General features: G+C 37.7%; 1 protein-coding gene across 1 annotated transcript in view; it reads left to right on the forward strand.

Annotated features, from left to right (window-relative positions):
• BTBD2 (BTB domain containing 2) overlaps nucleotides 1-21,548 on the forward strand; it is a 161,119-nt gene that overhangs the window by 115,724 nt on the left and 23,847 nt on the right. Inside the window, exon 9 of the mRNA XM_044685347.1 lies at nucleotides 15,397-15,553. Coding sequence (XP_044541282.1) covers nucleotides 15,397-15,553 — 157 coding nt within the window. The remainder of the gene's footprint in view (nucleotides 1-15,396; nucleotides 15,554-21,548) is intronic.

Genomic DNA, 21,548 nt, shown 5'->3' on the forward strand with positions numbered 1-21,548 from the left:
CGTTCGTCTGGACTTGTTTTTATGTCCCCTTGAGGAGTTTTGTGTGTTTCGGTCAGGAGAGGTTAAGAGCTGCTTCTTACTCTGCCGCCATCTTAACCCGGAAAAGTCCCAGTAGTTTTTTATAGAGAGCCAGCTCTGTATTTTTGGGGGTCCTGAGTGACGTTTAGTGGCGTCTGATTGAAAAGACAGGAAACAGAAAACTGAGAACAGCCAGACTAGTGGTTAGCCCATAGCTGCTCCAACTTCATGGAGTTTTGAGTTTATTTTATAGTGGTTTCAAACAAAGAACACAAAGAAAGTCACAGCTGTGAAGGGGTTACAAATCATACACAACCCATTAAAGTCTAAAAAGTAGAGAGATAGGTACAGGGTCAAGGGCAAAATTCCAACCACCAATTAATAAGAAGTTAATTCTGGGAGCAGAAATATGTTTCATAGAGATTTTTACTAATTGCATTTTGTTCAGGACTGCACCTGGGCAGATAAGTTCTTATCTAACTTTGCCTGTGTCCGGCCTTGACTATCTAAGTAATATATTTTTTAGAGTTCAGGCTTTTTAATTGTCAAGGAGAAAAATGGTTAACTCAGTAGCTGCTGGATCGCTTAAGGACTCAAAGCTTCCCAATAAGAATATTGAGAAAAGGTGGGGATCTAAAAATGAGTCAAAAGAGGAGTCTCAGATTTTTACCTTAGATGGCCCATTCTGTCTGCTACCTGACATGCAGTGCAGAAAAAAATCACATACACAGTTTTACTTGCCAATGATTTTGTAATAGGATCCAGATAAAATATCTATTACAGACTATTTCTCTAAATGACTCCCAATAGCCTCCTGGAGGGGTCAAGTTGTTTTTGGATTAACCAACCTGCTGGTACCAGAGCTTTTTAGGGCTCAGGTGACCAGGACCAAACACAAAGACTGCCTCAACCTGGATTGGTCATGTAGGGAATCCAGATAACAGGCCCTATCCTGATCCTATTTCTCCAATTGGCTTTCTACAGTTTGTTTGTTTTTTTAAGCCCTTACCTTCCATCTTGGAGTCAATACTGTGTATTGGCTCCAAGGCAGAAGAGCAGTAAGGGCTAGGCAATGGGGGTCAAGTGACTTGCTTTTGGTTTCCTTTTCATTGCTGGTGAATTCACCCTTTTTAGTGTGATCTTGTTATTTGGTTTTCTTCTTTTTAAAAAAAATCAAAATAGCCAGTGGGATTATTTATTGTTTTATTATTATTTTATTTATTATTTTATTATATATTCATTATTTATTTTATTATTTATTTGTAATTTGTTGATCTGCTCTACCTATTTTAGAGATATAAATGTTACTCTAAGCACTATTAAGGCTATTTCCTATAAGTTTTCTATGTTGTTTCATTGTTGTCATTCTCTTTAATAGAATTAATGATTGTTTCTATGATTTTTATTTGACCTATTCATTCTTTAGGTTAAAGATCATTAAGTTTCTTTCTTATTTTAGAAACCCTTACCTTCCATCTTAAAATCAATATGATATATTAGTTTCAAGGCAGAAGAGTGGTAAGGCCTGGGCAATGGAGGTTAAGTGGTTTGCCCAGGATCACATAGCTAGGCAGTGCCTGAGATCATATTTGAACCCTGGAACACCCATCTCTAGATCTAGCCATATCCACTAAGCCACCTATGCATATTTGTTTTGTATTGATATTACTTCATTGTCTGTGGTACCTTTTATCAAGATGTAATTCCTTCTTTATCTTTTTTTAAGCAGATCTGTTTTTCTTTTCCTTTGAGATTGTGGTTGCTCCTCCTGCTTTTTTCTCCCCTTCTTTTTCTTACTTCAACTGTAGTCCAGGTAGCTTTTGCTAAAAGATTTAGGGGGTCAGGGCAGCTGGGTAGCTCAGTGGATTGAGAGCCAGGCCTAGAGATGGGAGGTCCTAGGTTCAAATCTGGCCTCAGACACTTCCTAACTGTGTGACCCTGGGTAAATCACTTGACCCCCGTTGCCTACCCTTACCACTCTTCTGCCTTAGAACCAATACACAGTATTGATTCTGAGATCGAAGGTAAGGGTTAAAAAAAAAAAGTTTAGGGGCTGTAGATTGCAAGCTCAGTAGGAATTAATAGTGTGACATATTAGCCCCCAAAGCTACCATGGTCTAAGTCTTCATTAGGAGATACAGAATGTCCAGAGCAAGGGAAGAGCCAATTTTCTACTGTGTTCTGCCCTGGTTAGACCACATACCTAATATTTGGTTCTGGTCATATTGCTAAGCTAGAGAATGTTCAGAGAAGGGTCTACAGGATTGTGAGGTAAGGTAATTAGAGACTATACTTTACAAGGATCTTTGGAGGAACTATGGACATTTAGATCAGAGACTAAAAAGCTTGGAAGGGAGACATCATAGCAGTTCCACTGTCTAATGGGTTATCATGTGAAAGATAGCTTAGACATGCTGAGCTTGGCCCTAGAGGAAAGAACTGGAAAAACTGAGTAGAAGTTACAGAAAAGTTTGATGCTTAAAAAAATTTTTTCCCCTAGTAATTAGAGCAGTGCAAAAGGGGAATAGACTGCCTCAGGTTGTAGCAGTTTTCCTTTACTAGAGGTCTTCAGACAGAGGCTTTATGACAGTTTGTTTGGGTTGTTATAGGTATATGTTGACTTAAGAGGCCCTTTCTAACTCTTTGATTCTGTGGCTTGCCCCAAAATGTAAAGACAGTAAGTAGTTGGACCATTACTTAGAACTTAATCCTGACCACCAGGCTAAAATTTTTTTCTATTATATCATTCTGAGTCAGATTGCCTTGGAATGAATCCCTAGCTCTAACCCTTGACATTTGACTTTGAATAGATTAGTCTAACATAGGAGTTCATAACCTGGAGAATGTGAATTAGTTTGTTTTTCCCCCTCTTTTACATGTATGTGAATATAGTACAAGATAGCACCCGTGGGATATGAAGTAGAGTTTGTACTCATGTACTGTCCAAAAATCAGGCCCCAGATTGGGAGTTCCAAAGTTGGAGAGGTTAAGTTCTTTCCTGATCTCAGGAGGTCTAAGCTTGGAGAATCTTGTAGCAGATTGTATGGCACTTAAAGTGGAGTGACTTCCAAGAAGAACCAGTTCACTATCTGAAGATCATTCTGTCCTAGTCACTCTTTCATTACTGATATTCATTCCCATAGTAAGTCTTGTTGATTCTTTTTCCACATCATGTCTCATAGCCATCTTCTTCATTCAGATACTTGGCATTCTGTTTCAGCCCCTCTTCACCTCTTGCTTAGATTATTGTAGTAGCACACTACTTTCGAATCCATTTTCCACACACAGCTTCCTGAATAACTCCTAAAACATAAAGTCTATGCAAGATAATCCCCTGCTCTTGGAACTTTGTAGGATTTAAATCAATGTCCAGTATTCCAAGTATTATATTTTACAAAGTTTATTAATAATCACTTGAAGTAAAGGAAAGGCCATGTGAGTAGATTCTCTTGTCTCTCAACTTACACTACCTCCACCAAATGGGATCACAGAAAGAGAGCAAGAGGTGGGGCTACACAAAATTTATATCCTGCCTATGTCAGCACGTAACATGAAAAGGAGTGTGGGGTACTGGGAATTGTAGTTCTGGGGTTCAGATTCCAATTACACAATATACTCTGTGATTCCCATGGAAAAAGAGCATGTAGAAATCTCCTAGATTTACATGCCTACTTTCCCCATGGAATCAGTACACATAACCAACTTACATCTCTAAAGATCTTCAACTAGAGGTACATATGATTTTGCACTAAGGGGAATGTTATGATTAAAATGGATATAGATGGATGTAAATAGAAGTATTAATATTTTAATTAAGGCCATATTGGAAAAATAACTGCTAAGATCTAATTCAAATCCCCTGCCATACCTTCTGCCCCCCTGGCTCTCTTGTACCAAAGAGACTGCCTCCAATGACCTCAGGAGTCTTATACTATTCTTTTATGTAATCATACTTCTTGTCTACCTGCATTACAAGAGGAATCATGGGAAATGTAGTTTCCAAATCCCCTAAACGTCCACAGGAAGTTTGTCATATATCTAAATATTTAAAACTCAAATGAACCCCAAATTTCCACTAACACATTCCCCCCTGAGAGCAGTGTAAAAAGTGAAATTTGGGAAACGTATAAAACTACATTTCCCGTGATCCAACATGGTCCAACTGATTTCCGTCTCCGACGTCTTGACGCAGGGGAGAGCTTAAATCTCGTGGGTTAGGAGGGAGTGGGCTCTTTTGCGAGTAGGCCATGGCCAGGAAACAGGAGACAAAATGGAGGCGGCAGTTTTGAATGCTTACAAGCGCGTGGTCTAATGATTTTATCTATCAACATGGCTTTAATTAAAATACTAATTTATATATTTATACAAGCATCTATCATTTTTAATATTTATAATTTGGCGAACCAGAAGGTCGAAATTCGAACTCTAAATCTTCCAGATAGCCTAACTATAGCCATGCCTGTTTTTTGGCCATCTGGCTCAGCTCTTTTGAGCACTTTTTTAAAAAAGGAAAGTGACTTTCCTTGCCATGCTTTTGCTAAAAGCAAGAGCACGTTTTTGCCTCCGTTGGGACTCAGCCAGCCAGTCCAGCCCAAACCACCTTGGGAGGGAGGTCAGGCCAGCCGATTCGGGCTTTTGGCTTTAAACTAAAATGCCGGAGCCCAGACAGTGTGTCTCTGCCGCTGCTCTCTGCTGCTGATCTCCATTCCCACTGCTGATCTCCTGACTACAAGCCTACACCATCGTTCCAGTCCCTGTGACTTTCCTGGGAGGCTTTTCTTGCCTCTGGTGCTGCTGATCCTGCTAATTCCACTCCAGAACCCCGAGCTCCAGAACCTGAGATTTCCGGGAAGGAACCAGTCCTGACTTGCCTCCAGAGACTGCTTCAGTTCCTGCCGCTAACGTTTGGGTATATTCCCCTTTCTCTCTACTTTCTTATAGGAGACATTCTAGCCTTCCACGTGTTTCTCTAAAGACCTAATTTAGCCACCCACACAAGCTCTACATGTGGGATTTTCTACAATGACCCGACACCACGTGGACCTAGCGTTTACCCTTAATCGGCCCAATGGCCTATTCAGACTTGCTTATGATTAAAAACTGAACTCAGGGGAAGAACTTTGAACTTTTAGAAAGAAAAAAAAAACCCTTAAACTCAGCAGAACTCAATCAAAAGAACCTTAAATTGAAATCAGGGGTGAACTTTTAAAACCTCGGAACTGAATGAGCTTTAATTCTGTTTTAAAAAGACTGTATCTTACTGTATATTGTTAATTAGTTTTGTAAATTAATCTTGCTTATTTCGTTGATTTTCCTGTTGCACTGAATCACTTTACGCTAATGAAGTTTCTGCTTATGATGTTATTATATTTACTAATTTACCTAAAGCTTACTGTATCAAAAGCAATGCGGTTATATGTACCACCTATGAACATCTTATAGAGCACATGTCTTTAAAATTTATTCTGTCTTGGTAATTGCAAAGAACCTTGAAAGTTTCCATGCTTTAAATATTACCTTGTAATTTTACAAGAGATCTTTTTACCTTTTACTTTAAATCCTTAAGAATTGTTGTCTTAAAGGATAAAGCTTTTATATATTTTATTATAAGAGATATTGTTGCCTTAAATGGGTAGAAGCATTTCCTACCCAGGATTTTTTAAAACAGGAAGCCAAGGAGCTCCTGTATATTCTTATCTGAGGATGATTATACCAGAAGGTTTCTTTTTTAAATATCACATTTTGCTATGGAAGTAATAACAGCATTTGCCAAGGGTTAAAAGTTGTAACAAGTATATGATTTTGAACATCACTGTTTATTGTTTTAAAATGTGCTATTGGAAATAATGGTACTCTATTTGAATGTGCATTGTGAATCTGCTTTTTGTAAGATCCATTTACACTCACAAAATGAAAACCTCATTTTTGGGTTACATAACCCTTCTAATTCTAAGCTATATATATATATTTTTGATTTTTGAAACATTTTTCTAAAGAGAAATTGATTTCCCCTTTTCTCATATTGTACTGGAAGTACATATATAATCATTATTTATCCTTTTTCTGATTCTACAGCAAATACCTGAGCCTATAGGACTGTGATTTAAATGCCTCTTTGATTCCAGAAGGGAATATGAAAGCCATTAATAGTGCTAAAGAAAGCACATGGTCAGAGACTTGACTGACTAAGATCTGCGAAATAGCAGTTCTATGCCAATACTTTAGAGCTTGAGAAATTGGGTTTGAGTCCTGGAGTCCCAGTCTTTTCTAAAACTTTAGAGGATCTGGGTCCCCTCGACTTAGATTCCTAGAAAGCACCTAAGATTGGTTATTTATTTGGCTCACTTCCCTGAAAAGCTGATAAGTCAGATCAGAGAGAGACATTTTCCTTAGGTCCTGGCCTGGATGGGTAATTGCACACTGTTGAATTCACTTTAATTAGACCTTCATTCAAAGGTCTAAGTTTATTTTCCCTAGATTTTTGCACATTTTACATTTACAAGTTAATGTTTTCTTCTTTTTTCTTGAATTTTATTCTTTTTATTTTGCCAATTGAATTCATATAACCCCCAGGACTCAGCCACTCATCCTTACCTGACCTGAGATACCCTTTTTTAGAAAAAAGGTGTGTTTAAGAATTACCTCACGGGGATATCTGTTAAGTTTTTTAAAATTCGATAATGTAAAAATATATGTATATTTATTTAACTCTTTTAGGAGTAATTTCACGGGGAATTATATAAAATCTTAGAAGAAAATGTATGTTTTGTAATCTATAATGTAAAGTTTAAATTCTTTTGAGAATAATTTCAGGATAAGGACCTTGCCATCTCCCCAGAATCCAGACGACGAACTTGTTTTGGTGAAGACACTATGAAGATATCTGAAAAGCCTTCACTGTACCATGAAGACCAAAAATTGAACTTTGGGGTGCAGTTGATTGAACTATGGGGAGTTGAAATTGAGTTGTATGTATTGTTTTAAATTGTACACTGTTATGCCAGTGGGGTCAGCCCCCAAATTGGTTTTTTGTCAATGCGTCTAATTTTAACCATTTGTTCATCTATTCTTTTATCCCCAAAATTCCTGAAAAATTTAGAAGTTGTCTATTTTTACAGGTCCAGCGAAGAAAAAAGGACTAACCTTTTTTTTTGCCGGACCTCACGGGGAATTGTAAAAAGTGAAATTTGGGAAATGTATAAAACTACATTTCCCATGATCCAACATGGTCCAACTGATTTCCGTCTCCGACGTCTTGACGCAGGGGAGAGCTTAAATCTCGTGGGTTAGGAGGGAGTGGTCTCTTTGGAGAGTAGGCCATGGCCAGGAAACAGGAGACAAAATGGAGGCGGCAGTTTTGAATGCTTACAAGCACGTGGTCTAATGATTTTATCTATCAACATGGCTTTAATTAAAATATTAATATATATTATTATATCAGCCTTTATCATTTTTAATTTTTACAGCAGAAAGAGACTGGTCTCCTTGAAAGCTCTTGTAAACATAACTTTTAAATTACAGATATTTGGGGATAAAAGAAAAGAGGATAAAAACTAGCCGTATTGACAAAAAGCCAATTGGGGCAGTCCCCTATTGGCATGAGTGTACATTCAAAAACAAATGCATTCAACTCCCCATAGTTCAATTAACTGCACCCCAAAGTTCAGTTTGGATCTTCATGATCAAGTGAAAGCTCTTCAGGTATCTTCATGGTCCTTTCTCCAAACAGGTTCATTGTCTGGATTCTGGGGAGACGGCAAATTTCTTATCCTGAAATTACTTTCAAAAGAATTTAAACTTTACATTATAGATTATAAAACATACATTTCCTTCTGATACACATTCAAATAAAGTACCATAATTTCCAATAACACATTTAAAGACAATAACAAACAAACCCATTATTATAGCCACTTGTTATGATGTTTAAAAATTGTATACTTGTTACAAATTCAACAGGTATAGTAAATCATTCAACCTTGGCTAAGATATTTTCTTAACAAACTCTATTATTGCCACCATAGCAATTGTGGGGCAGAGCCTAAAAAAATCTGATTTAAAAAACCTTCTGGGTTTAAATTATCCTCAAGAATTCTAGATCCTTCTGATGGGAAAGCAAGTAAAAACATAGAGACTAAACATCAAGCATACAGGAGCTCTCCTGGCTTCCTGTGTAAAAAAAAGAATGGGTAGGGAACTCTCATATGTTTCCTCTACCCCTTTAAGATAACATTCTTTATAATAAATATATAAAAACTTATCACTTATACAGAAGGGTACTAGGTATCTAAAGTCAATTCTAAAGACCTCTGGTAAAATTATAATTTAAATTCTCAAGGCATTAAAATCTCCAAGGTTGTACACAATTATCAAGATAGAATAAAAACTTAAGACATGTGATCCTATAGTTGAGATGACAAATTCAATATACATAAGGCTTATGGGCTTTTTTACAACTTAAAATGTTTACAATGTTCATAAATGGTACAGATAACAGAATTGGATTAATACAGGTAAACTTAAAAAAAATGAAACCTTAAAAAATCAGGAAATACAATATGAGGAACAGATTACAAGCTATGTAGTCAAAAACATTTTTTTTACCAATTCTAATAGATTTGTTCACTATTTGAGAGTTACAGTAAAATAATAAACAGAATTAATCTAGCAGCCAAAACTTCATTAGCTTAAAATGATTCAGTGCAACAGAAAAATCAACAAAACAACAAAATTAATTCACAAAGCTAATCAGCAAAATACAATAAGATACAGAGACTTTTTTTTTAAACAGAAACAAAATGCATTCAGTTCTGAGGTTTTAAAATCCACCTCTGGTCCAATTCAAGTTCCTTCTAACTGAGCTCTGCACTTGAGCACAGTGTGGATGACTCCATAAGGGTATATAGTTCAAAGTCTTGGGCAGGCCTAGTGTATGTACGGGGGTGAATTTTTCCCCTGAGTTTCAGGCAAGATAATCGCAAGGAATAGTTTGAAATAGGCCATGCGGCCAGTGCTTGCCATTCTACTTCCTGTTTGAAGAGTAAAAGCTAGGGCCCATGTGGAAGCCAACTGGGGTAGGGGCTAGAAAAAACTACAGGTTGGAGATCCCATGTGGAGGGCTTAGAAAAAACCTCGTAGAGGTGGTAGTGGAGTAGAAGCTCCCTTCAGGTTAAAAGTCATTAATGTCTACGAGGAAGCAAGCAATGAGAGAGAAGTGAGGGTTTTGCATACTTCCCAAGTCTTAAGCAGTGGCAGCAGTCTCTGGGATCAGCATTAAGTGGCGGAGACAGTGGGGGAGGGCAGGGAGCAGGACAGGTGGCGGGCAGAAGCAGTAGCAGCAAGGCAGGAAACTGGCCTTCGGGAGGTATGGGTTCAGCGTCGGCAGGAACGGCTGAGGCAGCAGCAAGAATCGGTCATTGGAACAGCCTAGCAGGAGCTGGGGTCGGCACTGGGTGGCAGGAAAAAACTAGGAACCCAGGGAGGGTCTGGCAGGAGAGGCTCAAACTGGCTGAAGCAGTTTTCGAAGTAAGTGGCAGGCAAAAACAAACTGCTGCTATCTGCAAAAACACGGCATTTAAAGCCACTTTCCCCTTTCCCTGAAAGGCAGCCATGGGGCTGGGGAGAACAGGGAAAAGAGAAAGAGCAAAACCCAAAACTACAAAGAGTTGCGTGGCTTGGTAGGTTATCAGAAAAATTGAGAATTACATTTCCAACTAAACATCCACAGGAAGTTTGTCATATATCTAAATATTTAAAACTCAAATGAACCCCAAATTTCCACTAACACAGGAAATTACAGCAATGTGAGGATAAGAGGGAAATAAAAGAAAGAGAACAAAACTAATGATTGCTAAGTGCATTGACAAAAAGCCAATTGGGGGCAGTTCCCTTTGTCATAAGAGTATATATTCAAAATGTGTTCAACCCCCCATATTCAATTTTACTACATCCCAAAGTTCATTCTGGATATTTTGATGCAGTGTGAGGTTTCAACAGGCATCTCCATGGTATATTATACCTTTTCCAAAAAGTTCACTTTCTTGATTTGGGAAGATAGCAAGTTTCTTATCCTAAAATTACTCTCAAACAAGAAAAATTTTTATATATCTAGAATTTTATAAGGATTACACAATCCCCTCTGAGGAGTGTGTTGACAAACACATGGATCACCTTGAGATACATAGTTGAGTTATGAAGTATGTGAGTCAATTGTTAAAAGGAAATCAAACATAAAAAAAAATAGAAGAAAAAAAACCAAGATTAAATAGTATATAAAAATTCTGAGTAAGCAAGAATAAGCCCATAACAGGTCCTAGAATCAAGACCTAATAAAGTGATTTATGTCCCACAAGTATGTAGGACCATTGCAGCAATGTGCACTTACCCATTCATCAGCCAGAATCACAGAAAATTGCCACAGTATGAAAGACAGAAAAGGAACTAGATTTCTGCAGCAAGTGGGAAACATCATTCCCTGGTCTGATTTTACCTTCACTCTTAGGGATAGGGGAGCCAGAATTATAGCTAAGCCCGAGGTACTTTGTCTGAACCTGGCATGGAGAAATCCTTTGTCTGACATTGTCAAACAGCCGCTTCCTTGAGCCCCCAAACAAGCCCTCTGTCTTGGCGCAGATTCTCATCAATCCCACCAGGATTGGTTGATCTCCTTGACCTTGTGCTTCTTGGCACTGTATAATGGCTTTTTTGTGATCCCTTCTCCTGGAATCAGATACAATCATAAATCAAAGTCCCATGATATTTTTAACAATCAGTGGCAGGTTGCCATAGTCTAAAGAGTTTGGGTATGCATTAATATTAGGGCTAATAGATATTGTCAATTTATATTAATGCAAAATCAAAAAACAAATACTGGTAACAGGTGCTTCAAGTACAAAAAACGAGAGAAAGAAGAAAACTCAAATATTCTATTGTACCTACAAAGAAAAACGATAATAAAAACAAACTATATAGTTCACAATCAGTGACACACTGTGTTTTCCAAGGAGAAGTGTAATACAAAGATTTCTTACCCAAAAATGAGATCCATTTCCTTTTTAACCTGGCCATGATCTACAGCAGTGGTTCCCAAACTTTTTTGGCCTACTGCCCTCTTTCCAGAAAAAATATTACTTAGCCCCCTGGAAATTAATTGTTTTTAAATTTTAATAGCAATTAATAGGAAAGATAAATGGACCTGTGGCCATCACCACCTCCCTGGATTGCTGCAGCACCCACCGGGGGCGGTAGCTCCCACTTTGGGAATCACTGATCTACAGTGTTTTCACCAAGTAATAGCTTTTAAAACAGTAGTATAACAGGTAATGCACATTCAAAGAAGTACCAAAATCCCCTAAATCACAAGAGCCCATTTAATGACAATAGCAAACAAACTCATTATCATATAGGATTCACATGAATTGCTGTGTGACATTAAAAAAAAAAAACAACAACACAAAAAAACCCTTTGAAGCTCATGGATATTTGTCACAAGTTCTCCAGATCTAGCCAATCTTCCAACCTTGGCTGAGATAGTTTTAACAAAGTCTATTAGAGTTATCATTCCAAAATGTGGCAGAGGAGCCCAGGAAAAAACCACCACCAACAAAAAACCTTCTGTACTGCTGATAAAAACCTTTTGGGTCTAAAATGTCACCAAGAATCTAGATCATTCTGGTGGAAGGGTAGAGTAAGCTGAAGAGTTATAAATATAAAAAATCCATCTAGTGGTTACAAAGTCCCCTGGGAAAACCTTCCTACCTTTAGAATGAGATTATAACCCATCACATGGTAACCAAGCCCCTTGGGAAACCTCCCTTCTCTGTTATGAGACTGTAACAGCCATAAAAGGCATGTCTTTATATGTCCCATCCATTGCAATGTGGAGGCGAGGACTATAATAGTGAAAATCACTTCTGATGTCTCATCCATTACATTTTTAATAAATGAGGAGGTGGGGAATACAACTTCACTTCAACTACTAAATGGACCCTTACCTTTTGTTACAAACACCTTAAAGGGCAAATGATCAGTCAGAGGTAGTGGTGCTCCTAGATATCCTGAAAAATCACTTATGAAGTGATTTAAATTTAAATTTTGAGGTCATTAATTTCTCTAAAGATTGTATACAGGTTGTAACCAGTTTTATGGAGTCCATCCATCATCATCTTTGCGACAATTAGCAAAGGCAAAAGGGAATAAAAGGCCTTTTAGGCAACATGTGACCTATATGGATCTGGTGGCAAACCCAGCATCCATAAGGACCTATAGTTTTGCCATGGAAAACTGTTTGTCCAAGTTGACTATGGGCTTTTACAATGGTATTTTCTCCAGTTAGTCATAGCGGGAGGTACAAATAAAGACAATGTAATAGCACATATAGCTAATGGCCAAAACATAGCAACTTAAAATGATTCAGTGTAACAGAATATATTAGATCAATATGTGAACTAAAAAAAACCTAAATTTTAAAACAATCAGCAAATACAATATATGTGACAGGATATAGGCACTGAATTCAAGAGTCCTTTTCTCCAATTCTAATAACTGTATTATAGAGATTTTTTCACTATTTGGAGGGGAACAAACTAAAACAGCAATGGAGTCTGAAAAGCTAAAAATTCACCTCCAGACTCTTTAAGGTTCTTTCCCCTTTCAAGAATCATCATCTAGTTGGATTCCTTTGGTCACAGTTCTGGGGTCTCCCATACCCTCACTGAGCATAGTGTGGATGAACCCCATATTGGATATGTTACAGAGACTGGGCAGGCCAAAATAGTAAGGGGGTGTAAGGAGATGAATCTCCCCCCCCCCCCCGACCCCGATTCTCAGGATTACTCAAGCTGATCTCAAGAACAAGTGCGTTCAGAAACAGGAAGAAAAGATATCCCAAAACTGTGAGCTCTGGAATGGGAGCTATTTGAGATAGCCAGGAAACTGGGCCATGCTTGCAGTTCTACTCATTAAATTGGTTGCAAATCTACTCCGTGTTTGGAAGAATAACCTTTCTTCCCTTCCTTCCACCAGATTGTTACTTGCTTCCGCTGCCACATGGGCAGGGAGTTAAGAGGGTGGAAATGTCTTCTCTGGTAAAAGCCTTTAGGAGGCTAATTGTTGCCTAAAAGAAACACCTGAGCTTCCAAGGCAGTAGCAAGCACTCAGCTATTAGCAATATAATGGAAAGTGGAGTTTATACTTTACCAGCCCTTCGGAAAGGGGCTTGCAAGGACCCCCCAGCCAGTGGCTGGTCAAACATGGGAGGCAGTAACAGCAGCATGTAAGATTTAAATTTAGTGGTTGAACTTAAATTATGTGAAATAACGTGGTTGGCTGGAGTTATTATATCTCAAGTCAGAAGTTTATTTTCAAAAATAGAGTGGGAAACAACAAGGTAGAGAAATGTGAGAGAGATTAGAGAAAATACTTATACTAGTCCTCAGCCAGGAAGGCCAGGGGTAAGTAACTACTGGCTTCCTCCAAGAAGGAAGCTAGTCTCTTAGGAAACTAAGAAAGTAGTCAGCCGTTTTCACTCACCCAACTAAGTAATCCAGGAGTCAGAATCCAAGGTTGTTGCCTCAATCCAAGCCGCAGTCTAAGCCACAGTCTCCAGTGAAGTTCTCTCGGAAACTATCTCCAGGAGACATTCTTCACTAGAGTCACCTTCACCAGACTGATTCCTCAGGGATTTTCATGGCTTTTATGGTGGTTTCCTGTCCCTGCCCCTTTTCATGGGGGCCAATCACAGTTTCCAAATTGTTTGAGTTCTCACCTTTGGAACTATACCTTTATGAGTGTATGAACTCTTAAGTTTCTGGCTTGTCCTCACCTAGCATCAAGTAAGGCGTGAACTCACTAAGTGGTTTGTGAGTTCCTCCACCTAATTCAAGCTTGTGTTGATTCAATCAAAAGGTAGACAAAAGAGAGCTAATCTTGGAGTACTAAGTAGGGGTACTTAAGTTATTGTTAAAGTTTTAACTTCAATTTAGGCAGAGAACAAAGGATTCCCTTTCACAAGCAGTAGCAGCTGGAGGAGTGGCAGAAATGGAAGTTCAAACCTAATTATCTAACACAAAGTAAATCCATGTGAGTAAGTTCTTCTGCCTCTCCAAAAAGCCACAATTTCAGGAAGAGAGAGCGAGAGGCTGGGCTACACAAAATTTATATCCTGCCTACATCAGCACATAACGTGAGGAGAATGGGGTGCTGGGAATTGTAGTTCTGGACTTCAGATTCCAATTATACAATTTAATGGTTACCTATTGCCTCTAGAATAAAATCCAAACTCCTTTGTTTGGCATTTGAAGTTCTTTAAGATCTGGCATAAGCGGGCAGCTGGGTAGCATAGTGGATTGAGAGTCAGGCCTAGAGACTGGAGGTCCTAGGTTCAAATCCAGCCTCAGACACTTCCCAGTTGTGTGACCCTGGGCAAGTCACTTGACCCCTCTTGCCCATCCTTACCACTCTTCCACCTATGAGCCAATACACAGAAGTTAAGGGTTTTAAAAAAAAAAAATCTGGCATAAGGGTACATTTCCAGATGTGATGCACAGTATAATCCACTCATCATAGTCTATGATCTAACCCAGTGATGGGCAAACTTTTTAAAGAGGGGGCCAAAGGAAAGGAAATGCTCATCTCTCAGTCTAAGGCAATGGTTCCCAAACTTTTTTGGCCTACCACCCCTTTTCCAGAAAAAATATTTCTTAGCCCCCTGGAAATTAATTTTTAAAAAAATTTAAAAGCAATTAATAGGAAAGATAATGTACCTGTGGCCATCACTGCCCCCCTGGATCGCTGCCGCACCCACCAGGGGGCGGTAGCACCCACTTTGGGAATCACTGGTCTAAGGCAACTCCTTCAAAGTTTCATTGTATTGTGTCCTACTCATTGTATTCTTCAGATTAGGAATAGTCTTGGCAGATAGAACATTTCAGGGGCCTGCATCTGGCCCACGGGCTGTAGTTTGCCCATCACTGATCTAACCTATTTGTTTTTTCCTTGACATAACATTTTGCTCCTTACTTTTGCAGAGTCTCCTCTATATATGAATACTTTCCTTTTTTTCTTCTATTTCTTGGAATTCCTGGTTTCTTTCATGCCACCTTCCTTCCCCTGCCTTCCATTTGGTGGTAAACCCTGATCCCTGGGGAGGAAAACATTTTTATTCATCTTTATTTATACATATAATATATATGTCTTTGTTATATAATTTTTTCATTATCTTTGAATATATTTTACTGTCTCCCTCCTGCAAAAAATGTAAACGAGGGCAGCCATTGTTTCTTGAGGAATAGGCCTTGTTATATAATAGATACTTTAGTGTTTGTTAGTTAAATCAGGTTTTATTTCACTGGACCTATGATGTTTTTAATCTTCTTTCAGATTTCTTTATTCTGATGAAGTTCAGATTGGACCAGAGACTGTTATGACCACACTTTATACAGCTAAAAAGTATGCTGTTCCTGCTCTTGAAGCACACTGTGTGGAATTTCTAAAGAAAAATCTCCGAGCTGATAATGCTTTCATGCTTCTAACACAGGTATGTTTGGATTCACATTTTATTTTCAGTCATATGGAAATTTCACTATGTGCCCATTTGCAGTTTGTTCTTGGAAATAGTTGTAAGCATTCTTAATTGTCAAAGTATGAACTTTGCATTTGTTCAGTGGGAGAGAGGGAGGGTGCAAGTTTTCTTTTTTCTTTCTTTTTTCTTTTTTTTTTAAACCCTTACCTTCCATCTTGGAGTCAGTACTGTGTATTTTGGCTCCAAGGCAGAAGAGTGGTAAGGGTAGGCATTGGGGGTCAAGTGACTTGCCCAGGGTCACATGGCTAGGAAGTGTCTGAGGCTATATTTGAACCTAGGACCTCCTGTCTCTAGGCCTGGCACAAGTAGTTTTCATGTGATGTCTTTGGAAAAATCATTACAGCACTGAAATGATATAAAATTTAAAATTGTACTCTTCTTTATAGGGAGCTTTATAGGAGACGTCCTGGTTATGTAGTATGAGGATTTGAGTTCTGGTTCTATACCTAGAAAGAAATGTTGATCACATTTTGAATCCAAATAGTCCATTGTCTAATGCATTCTCAGGCATCAAAATACTTAGTTTTAGGGTGCTAACTCCATGCATGGTAACAACACCTAAACTACCCATAAAAACGTTTCCTATTTCATCATACTTCCCAAAACTCATTTTTATTAGGGTTATATTGTCTTACAGTAGGCCAAACCCTTCACTAAAATCTTAGGACCCAACTTAAGTATCATATAGAGGAGGTTATAACATAGAACAAATAGATGTTTCAGTTTAAAATGTCTGTACATTGTTGGGACAGTAGTTATTTCTTAGAGGATTGGGTGATCCTTTAGTTTTTGTTGATAGAAAAAAAATACCAACCATATAAGATTAGAGGATCCCTTGGAAATCTTTGGTATAAAACATGCCATGGGGAGTATAATTAAGGTGATAACACCCAAATGAGGTGCATGCATTCATAATATAGTCACTAACTGTTAACATGCACAGGAACCTGGGATATGTGTACTGTATAAAGCTACTATTATCCCAGAGCTTGATTTTATTATTGTTTCTGTTTAAGCTAATATGGAAGACACTAAGAATGAAAATTAAATGAAAATATTTAGCTCATGTCACAGAACTAGAAGGAACCTCCTTGAATTATTATCCTTTTCTTGTTCCAGTTCTCTTCCTTCTTTACTCCTCCTTTTCAACTCTCCTTCACCATTCTTTCATCATAGTCTTACCCCTCATTTTAGAGATGAAGTTCAGAGAAAGGGAAGTAGCTTATAATAAGTCTCAGGATTTGTATCAGAGGTGGAACTGGAATCTAAGGTTTGTAGCTTTTCATTTCATTGTTCTTCCCATGTTATCTAATCATTTCTTTATATGAAAGAACAAGGTCTCAGGTGTTCATGATTACTCTGTTTCAGAATTATGGTTTCAGGGAAAATTCTTTATATTCCTCTTAGTGTATTAGATTTTAAGAAATTAAATCTGAAATATTGCATTAAAACCTACTCATTTCTTTTGATATCCTGTAGCACTTGACTAAACAGTGTATGTTTAATGTAAGTAACTGTCCCAAACTGATTTCCAAGGAGCAGATCTTTAGATCACTCTGCCTCTGACTTCTTTTTGGTCTTAGGACTTTGGAACAAAGACAAATGCATTTATACTTGTTGTGATAGATAATAGATCATAAATATTTGAGCCAGAGTAGTATCATGATCAAAGGAATGTTTAAAAATATATATTTGTATATTTTATTATTTATACCATCAGAATTTCTCCCAGTATCCCTCCCCCTCTTCCCTCTCAGATAGCCATCCCATATAATAAATAATATTCTTAAAAAGCAGAGGAAAAAGAGAATAAAAAAATCAACAAAACTGATCAATATACACAATATATCATACTCATGGACCTCTCACATCTCCATAGAAGTGTGGGGTAGGAGTGTCTTCTCATATTTCTTCTTTGGGGCCAAACTTATTATTCTCTGTAATTTTGCAACATTCACTTGTGATTATTTTATGGTCTTTCCATTTACACTGTAGTAGTCTATGTATATTGTTTTCTTGGCTCTGCTTACTTCATTCTTCATCAAATCATGTAAATCTTTCCATATTTCCCTGTGTTCATCATCTTTTAGTTTCTTACAATAGCAGTACCATATTTGCAGTTCAAAGTAGATTAAAATGAAATTGGGAAATACTTAACAAAATAAATAAAATATAGTGCAACATAGATGGTGTTAATTTTGGTTTCCAAGTCAATATACAGCCTACAGGAATCCATTTCTATTTGAGTTTAACACTACTGTCTTACAGCATAGTAATATTCTTTTATGTTCATGTACCACAGTAGATGTCCATCTTTTTTTCCCCTAAACTTTTGTTACCACAAAAAGTGCTGATATAAATATTGTGGAACATATGGAAACTTTCTTTTTCTTTTATTAATTTTTTTAACATTCATTTTTTATGTTGAGTTCCAAATTCTCTTCTTCCCTCAAGCCCCTTCATCACCCATTGAGAAGGTAAGCAAAATGATATCCATTTCATGTGAAATCATGCAAAACATATTTCCATGTTTAGTCATATTAGGAAAAGAAGTAGAAAGTGAAAACTATACTTGTCTGTACTCAGAATATGTCAGTTCTTTCTGGAAGCAGAGAGCATTTTTCATCATGAGTTCTTTGGTATTGTCTTAGATCAGTAATGGGCAAACTTTTTAAAGAGGGGGCCAAAGGAAAGGAAATGCTCATCTGTCAGTCTGTTTCTAAGGCAACTCTTTCAAAGTTTCATTGTATTGTATCCTACTCATTGTATTCGTCAGATTAGGAATAATGCTGCAAGGCTGGATAGAACATTTCAGGAGGCCCCCATAGTTTGCCCATCACTGCCTCAGATCATTGATTAATTAGAGTAGCTAAATCTTTCACAGTTAATCATCATTACAGTATTACTGTTATTGTGTATAGTATTCTGCTGCTACTTACTTCATTTTGCACTGGTTCATATAAAATTTCTAGATCACCCACCCCCAATCATTTCCTAACACAATAATATTTTTATCACAATAATATACCAAAATGTGTCAGACATTTCTCAATTGATTGAAATCCCCTCAGTTTCAATTTTTTGCCGTTACAAAAAAAAAAAAGCTGTCATAAATATTTTTGTACAAATAGGTCCTTTCCTTTTGCTTTGATCTTTCTGGGATACAGATCCAGTGGTAGTTTTTGCTGGGTCAGAGGGTTTGCAGTTTTATAGCCCTTTGGGCATAGTTCCAAATTGTTCTCCAGAATGAAGGGATCAGTTCACCACTCTACCAGCAGTGCATTAGTTTACCTATTTTTTCATATCACCTCCAGTACTTTTGCCATTTTCCTTTTCTATCATGTTAGCCAGCCTGATAGATGAGAGGTGATATTCAGAGTTATTTTAATTTCCATTTCTCTATTAGCAACTTAGTACATTTTTTCATATGATTAATGAGAATTTTTATTTCTTCTTCTGAAAACTACCCATTCATATCCTTTGACCATTTATCAAATGAGGAATGGCTGTTATTTTTTTTTTTTACAAATCTGACTTTGTTCCCTCTATATTTGAGAAATGAGATCTTTATCAGAGAAACTTGTAAAATTTTTTTCACCAGTTTCCTGCTTTCCTTCAAACTTTGGCTATATTGGTTTTGTTTCTGCCAAAACTTTAAAATTTCACATAACCAAAATCATCTATTTTACTCCCATGGTCTTCTTTATCTCTTGTTTGGCCATAAACTCTTCCCTTGTCCATGAATTGGATGGGTAATTTGTTTATCACCCTTTATATTTAAATCATGTACCCAATTCGACCTTATCTTAGTATGATATGCTGGTCTATGTCCAGTTTCTGCTAGACTGCTTTCCAATTTTCCTAATAATTTTTGTCAGATATGGAGCTCTAACTCCCAAAACTTGGGTTTATCAAACATTAGATTACCATGGTCATTTACTTTTGTATACTGTGCAAGAGAACCTTTTTCTTATCAGTGGTCTTCTTGAGATGTAAGCCTAGTAGTAGAATATCAGAGTCCAAGAGTATGGATATTTTAGTCATGTTATTTGCACTCTTCCAAATTATGCTTTCCAATGTGGTTGTACTGATTCACAGCTCCACCAACAATGTCCTAGTGTTCTTGTTTTTTCACAATTCCTTCAAACTGACTATTCCTGTCTTTTTGCCAGTTTGCCAAGTATGAAGTAAAACCTCAGGATTGTTTCAGTTTGAACATTTCTCTTATTAGTAATTTGTCCCATTCTTTCATATGGTGTTGATAGTTTGTAATTCTTTAAAAAAATTTTTTTAAACCCTAATATTTTTATATATATCCTTCTATATTAATTTTATTTGCTACAGGGCTAGGCAATGGGGGTTAAGTGACTTGCCCAGGGTCACACAGCTAGGAAGTGTCTGAGGCCAGATTTGAACATAGGGACCTCCTGTCTCTAGGCCTGGCTCGCAATCCACTGAGCCATCCAGCTACCCCCTATTTTGCAATTCTTTGAGAACTGTTCTGTTCATATCCTTTGACCTCTCACCTGTTCGAGAATAAAAAGGGTCTTTCTGAAGGAGCTCAAGAGAATGTAGATGGCTTTAATTAAGGCATATCCTTTTTACTTGAGCACAAACTCAATGTGAAGATGGTTAGTAGAAATGGCCTGCTCATAATTTCATGATGGAGAAAATTAGACGTGATTTACTAAAATACTGTTTTGTCCTAGCAGTAGGAAACAATGCATTTTAATGCACTGTCATTGGACTTGTGAAGAGGTCTTTTTTGAAAAACAAATTGAAACTGTGCCCGAAGACACTAAACTAACACAACTAAGCTTATCCCTTAAAAAGATCACTAGGGGGCAGCGAGATGGCTCAGTGGATTGAGAGCCAAGCCTAGAGATGGGAGGTTCTGGGTCCAAATCTGGCCTCAGACACTTCCCAGCTGTGTGACCCTCGGCAAGTTACTTAACCTCCATTGCTTAGCCCTTACCATTCTTTACTAGAACCAATACACAGTATTGAGTCTAAGACAGAAGGTAACGGTTTTAAAAAAAAATCACTGAGAGGAAAAGGGCCTACATGTACAAAAATATTTATAGCAGCTCTTTTTGTAGTCACAAAGAACTGGAAACTAAGACTGGTGCCCATAGCTTGAGGTAAGGCTGAACAAATTATTGTATACAAATGTAATGGAATACCATTGCATCATAAGAAATGATGAAAAGGGATGGTTTCATTGAAACCTGAGTGAATAGAAATAGGAGAAAAATGCATATAGTAACAATAGTATTGTCACAGCAAATAACTTTCACAGCAAATAACTTTCAAAGATTTGAGAACTCTAATCAGTGCAATGACCCATCATGATTTCAGAGAATGGAAGATGCTTTATCCTATGTCAGTGATGGCATGGGTGCTAAAGATGGCATACAGAGTGCTGTGGGCTTGTAGCCACACACACACCCCTCCCCAGTTACTAGAAAGGCCGAGGGACTTGAGCAGAGCTGCTCGCCTCTCCCTTTTTACACTTGCTGAGGACATTTCTCACTTCACCCACTCCTCTGCCCAACAGCCCAGTAAGAATACTTTCTTCCTCCCCTGTGTGGGGTAAGTGGGAAGGAGCATGGCACATGGCTGGGAGGGGGAAGGGCAGCTACGGCACTCAGTTTGGGGATGTGTGGGAGCAGGACCTGGCACTCCATCTCTAAAAGGCTTGCCATCACTGTCCTATGTGCTTCTTCACTGACAAGTGATAGGCTTAGGAGGCTTTGCATGCTTGTTTCAAGAGGTTCCTTCCCCCGCCCGCATAGGTGGTTAGGTGAGGGAGACAGAGAAAATAGATTTCTATTCATTGAAAAAAATAAAATTTGATTTTAAAAACTCTTATTTTTGTCCTAACCATATAGGCCTCTAGAGAGTAAAAAAGCAAACAAAATATAGAGGAGACCAATATATCAGTATGTTG

Source organism: Gracilinanus agilis, chromosome 1, assembly GCF_016433145.1.
Source record: "Gracilinanus agilis isolate LMUSP501 chromosome 1, AgileGrace, whole genome shotgun sequence".
NCBI classification, from domain to species: Eukaryota; Metazoa; Chordata; class Mammalia; order Didelphimorphia; family Didelphidae; genus Gracilinanus; species Gracilinanus agilis.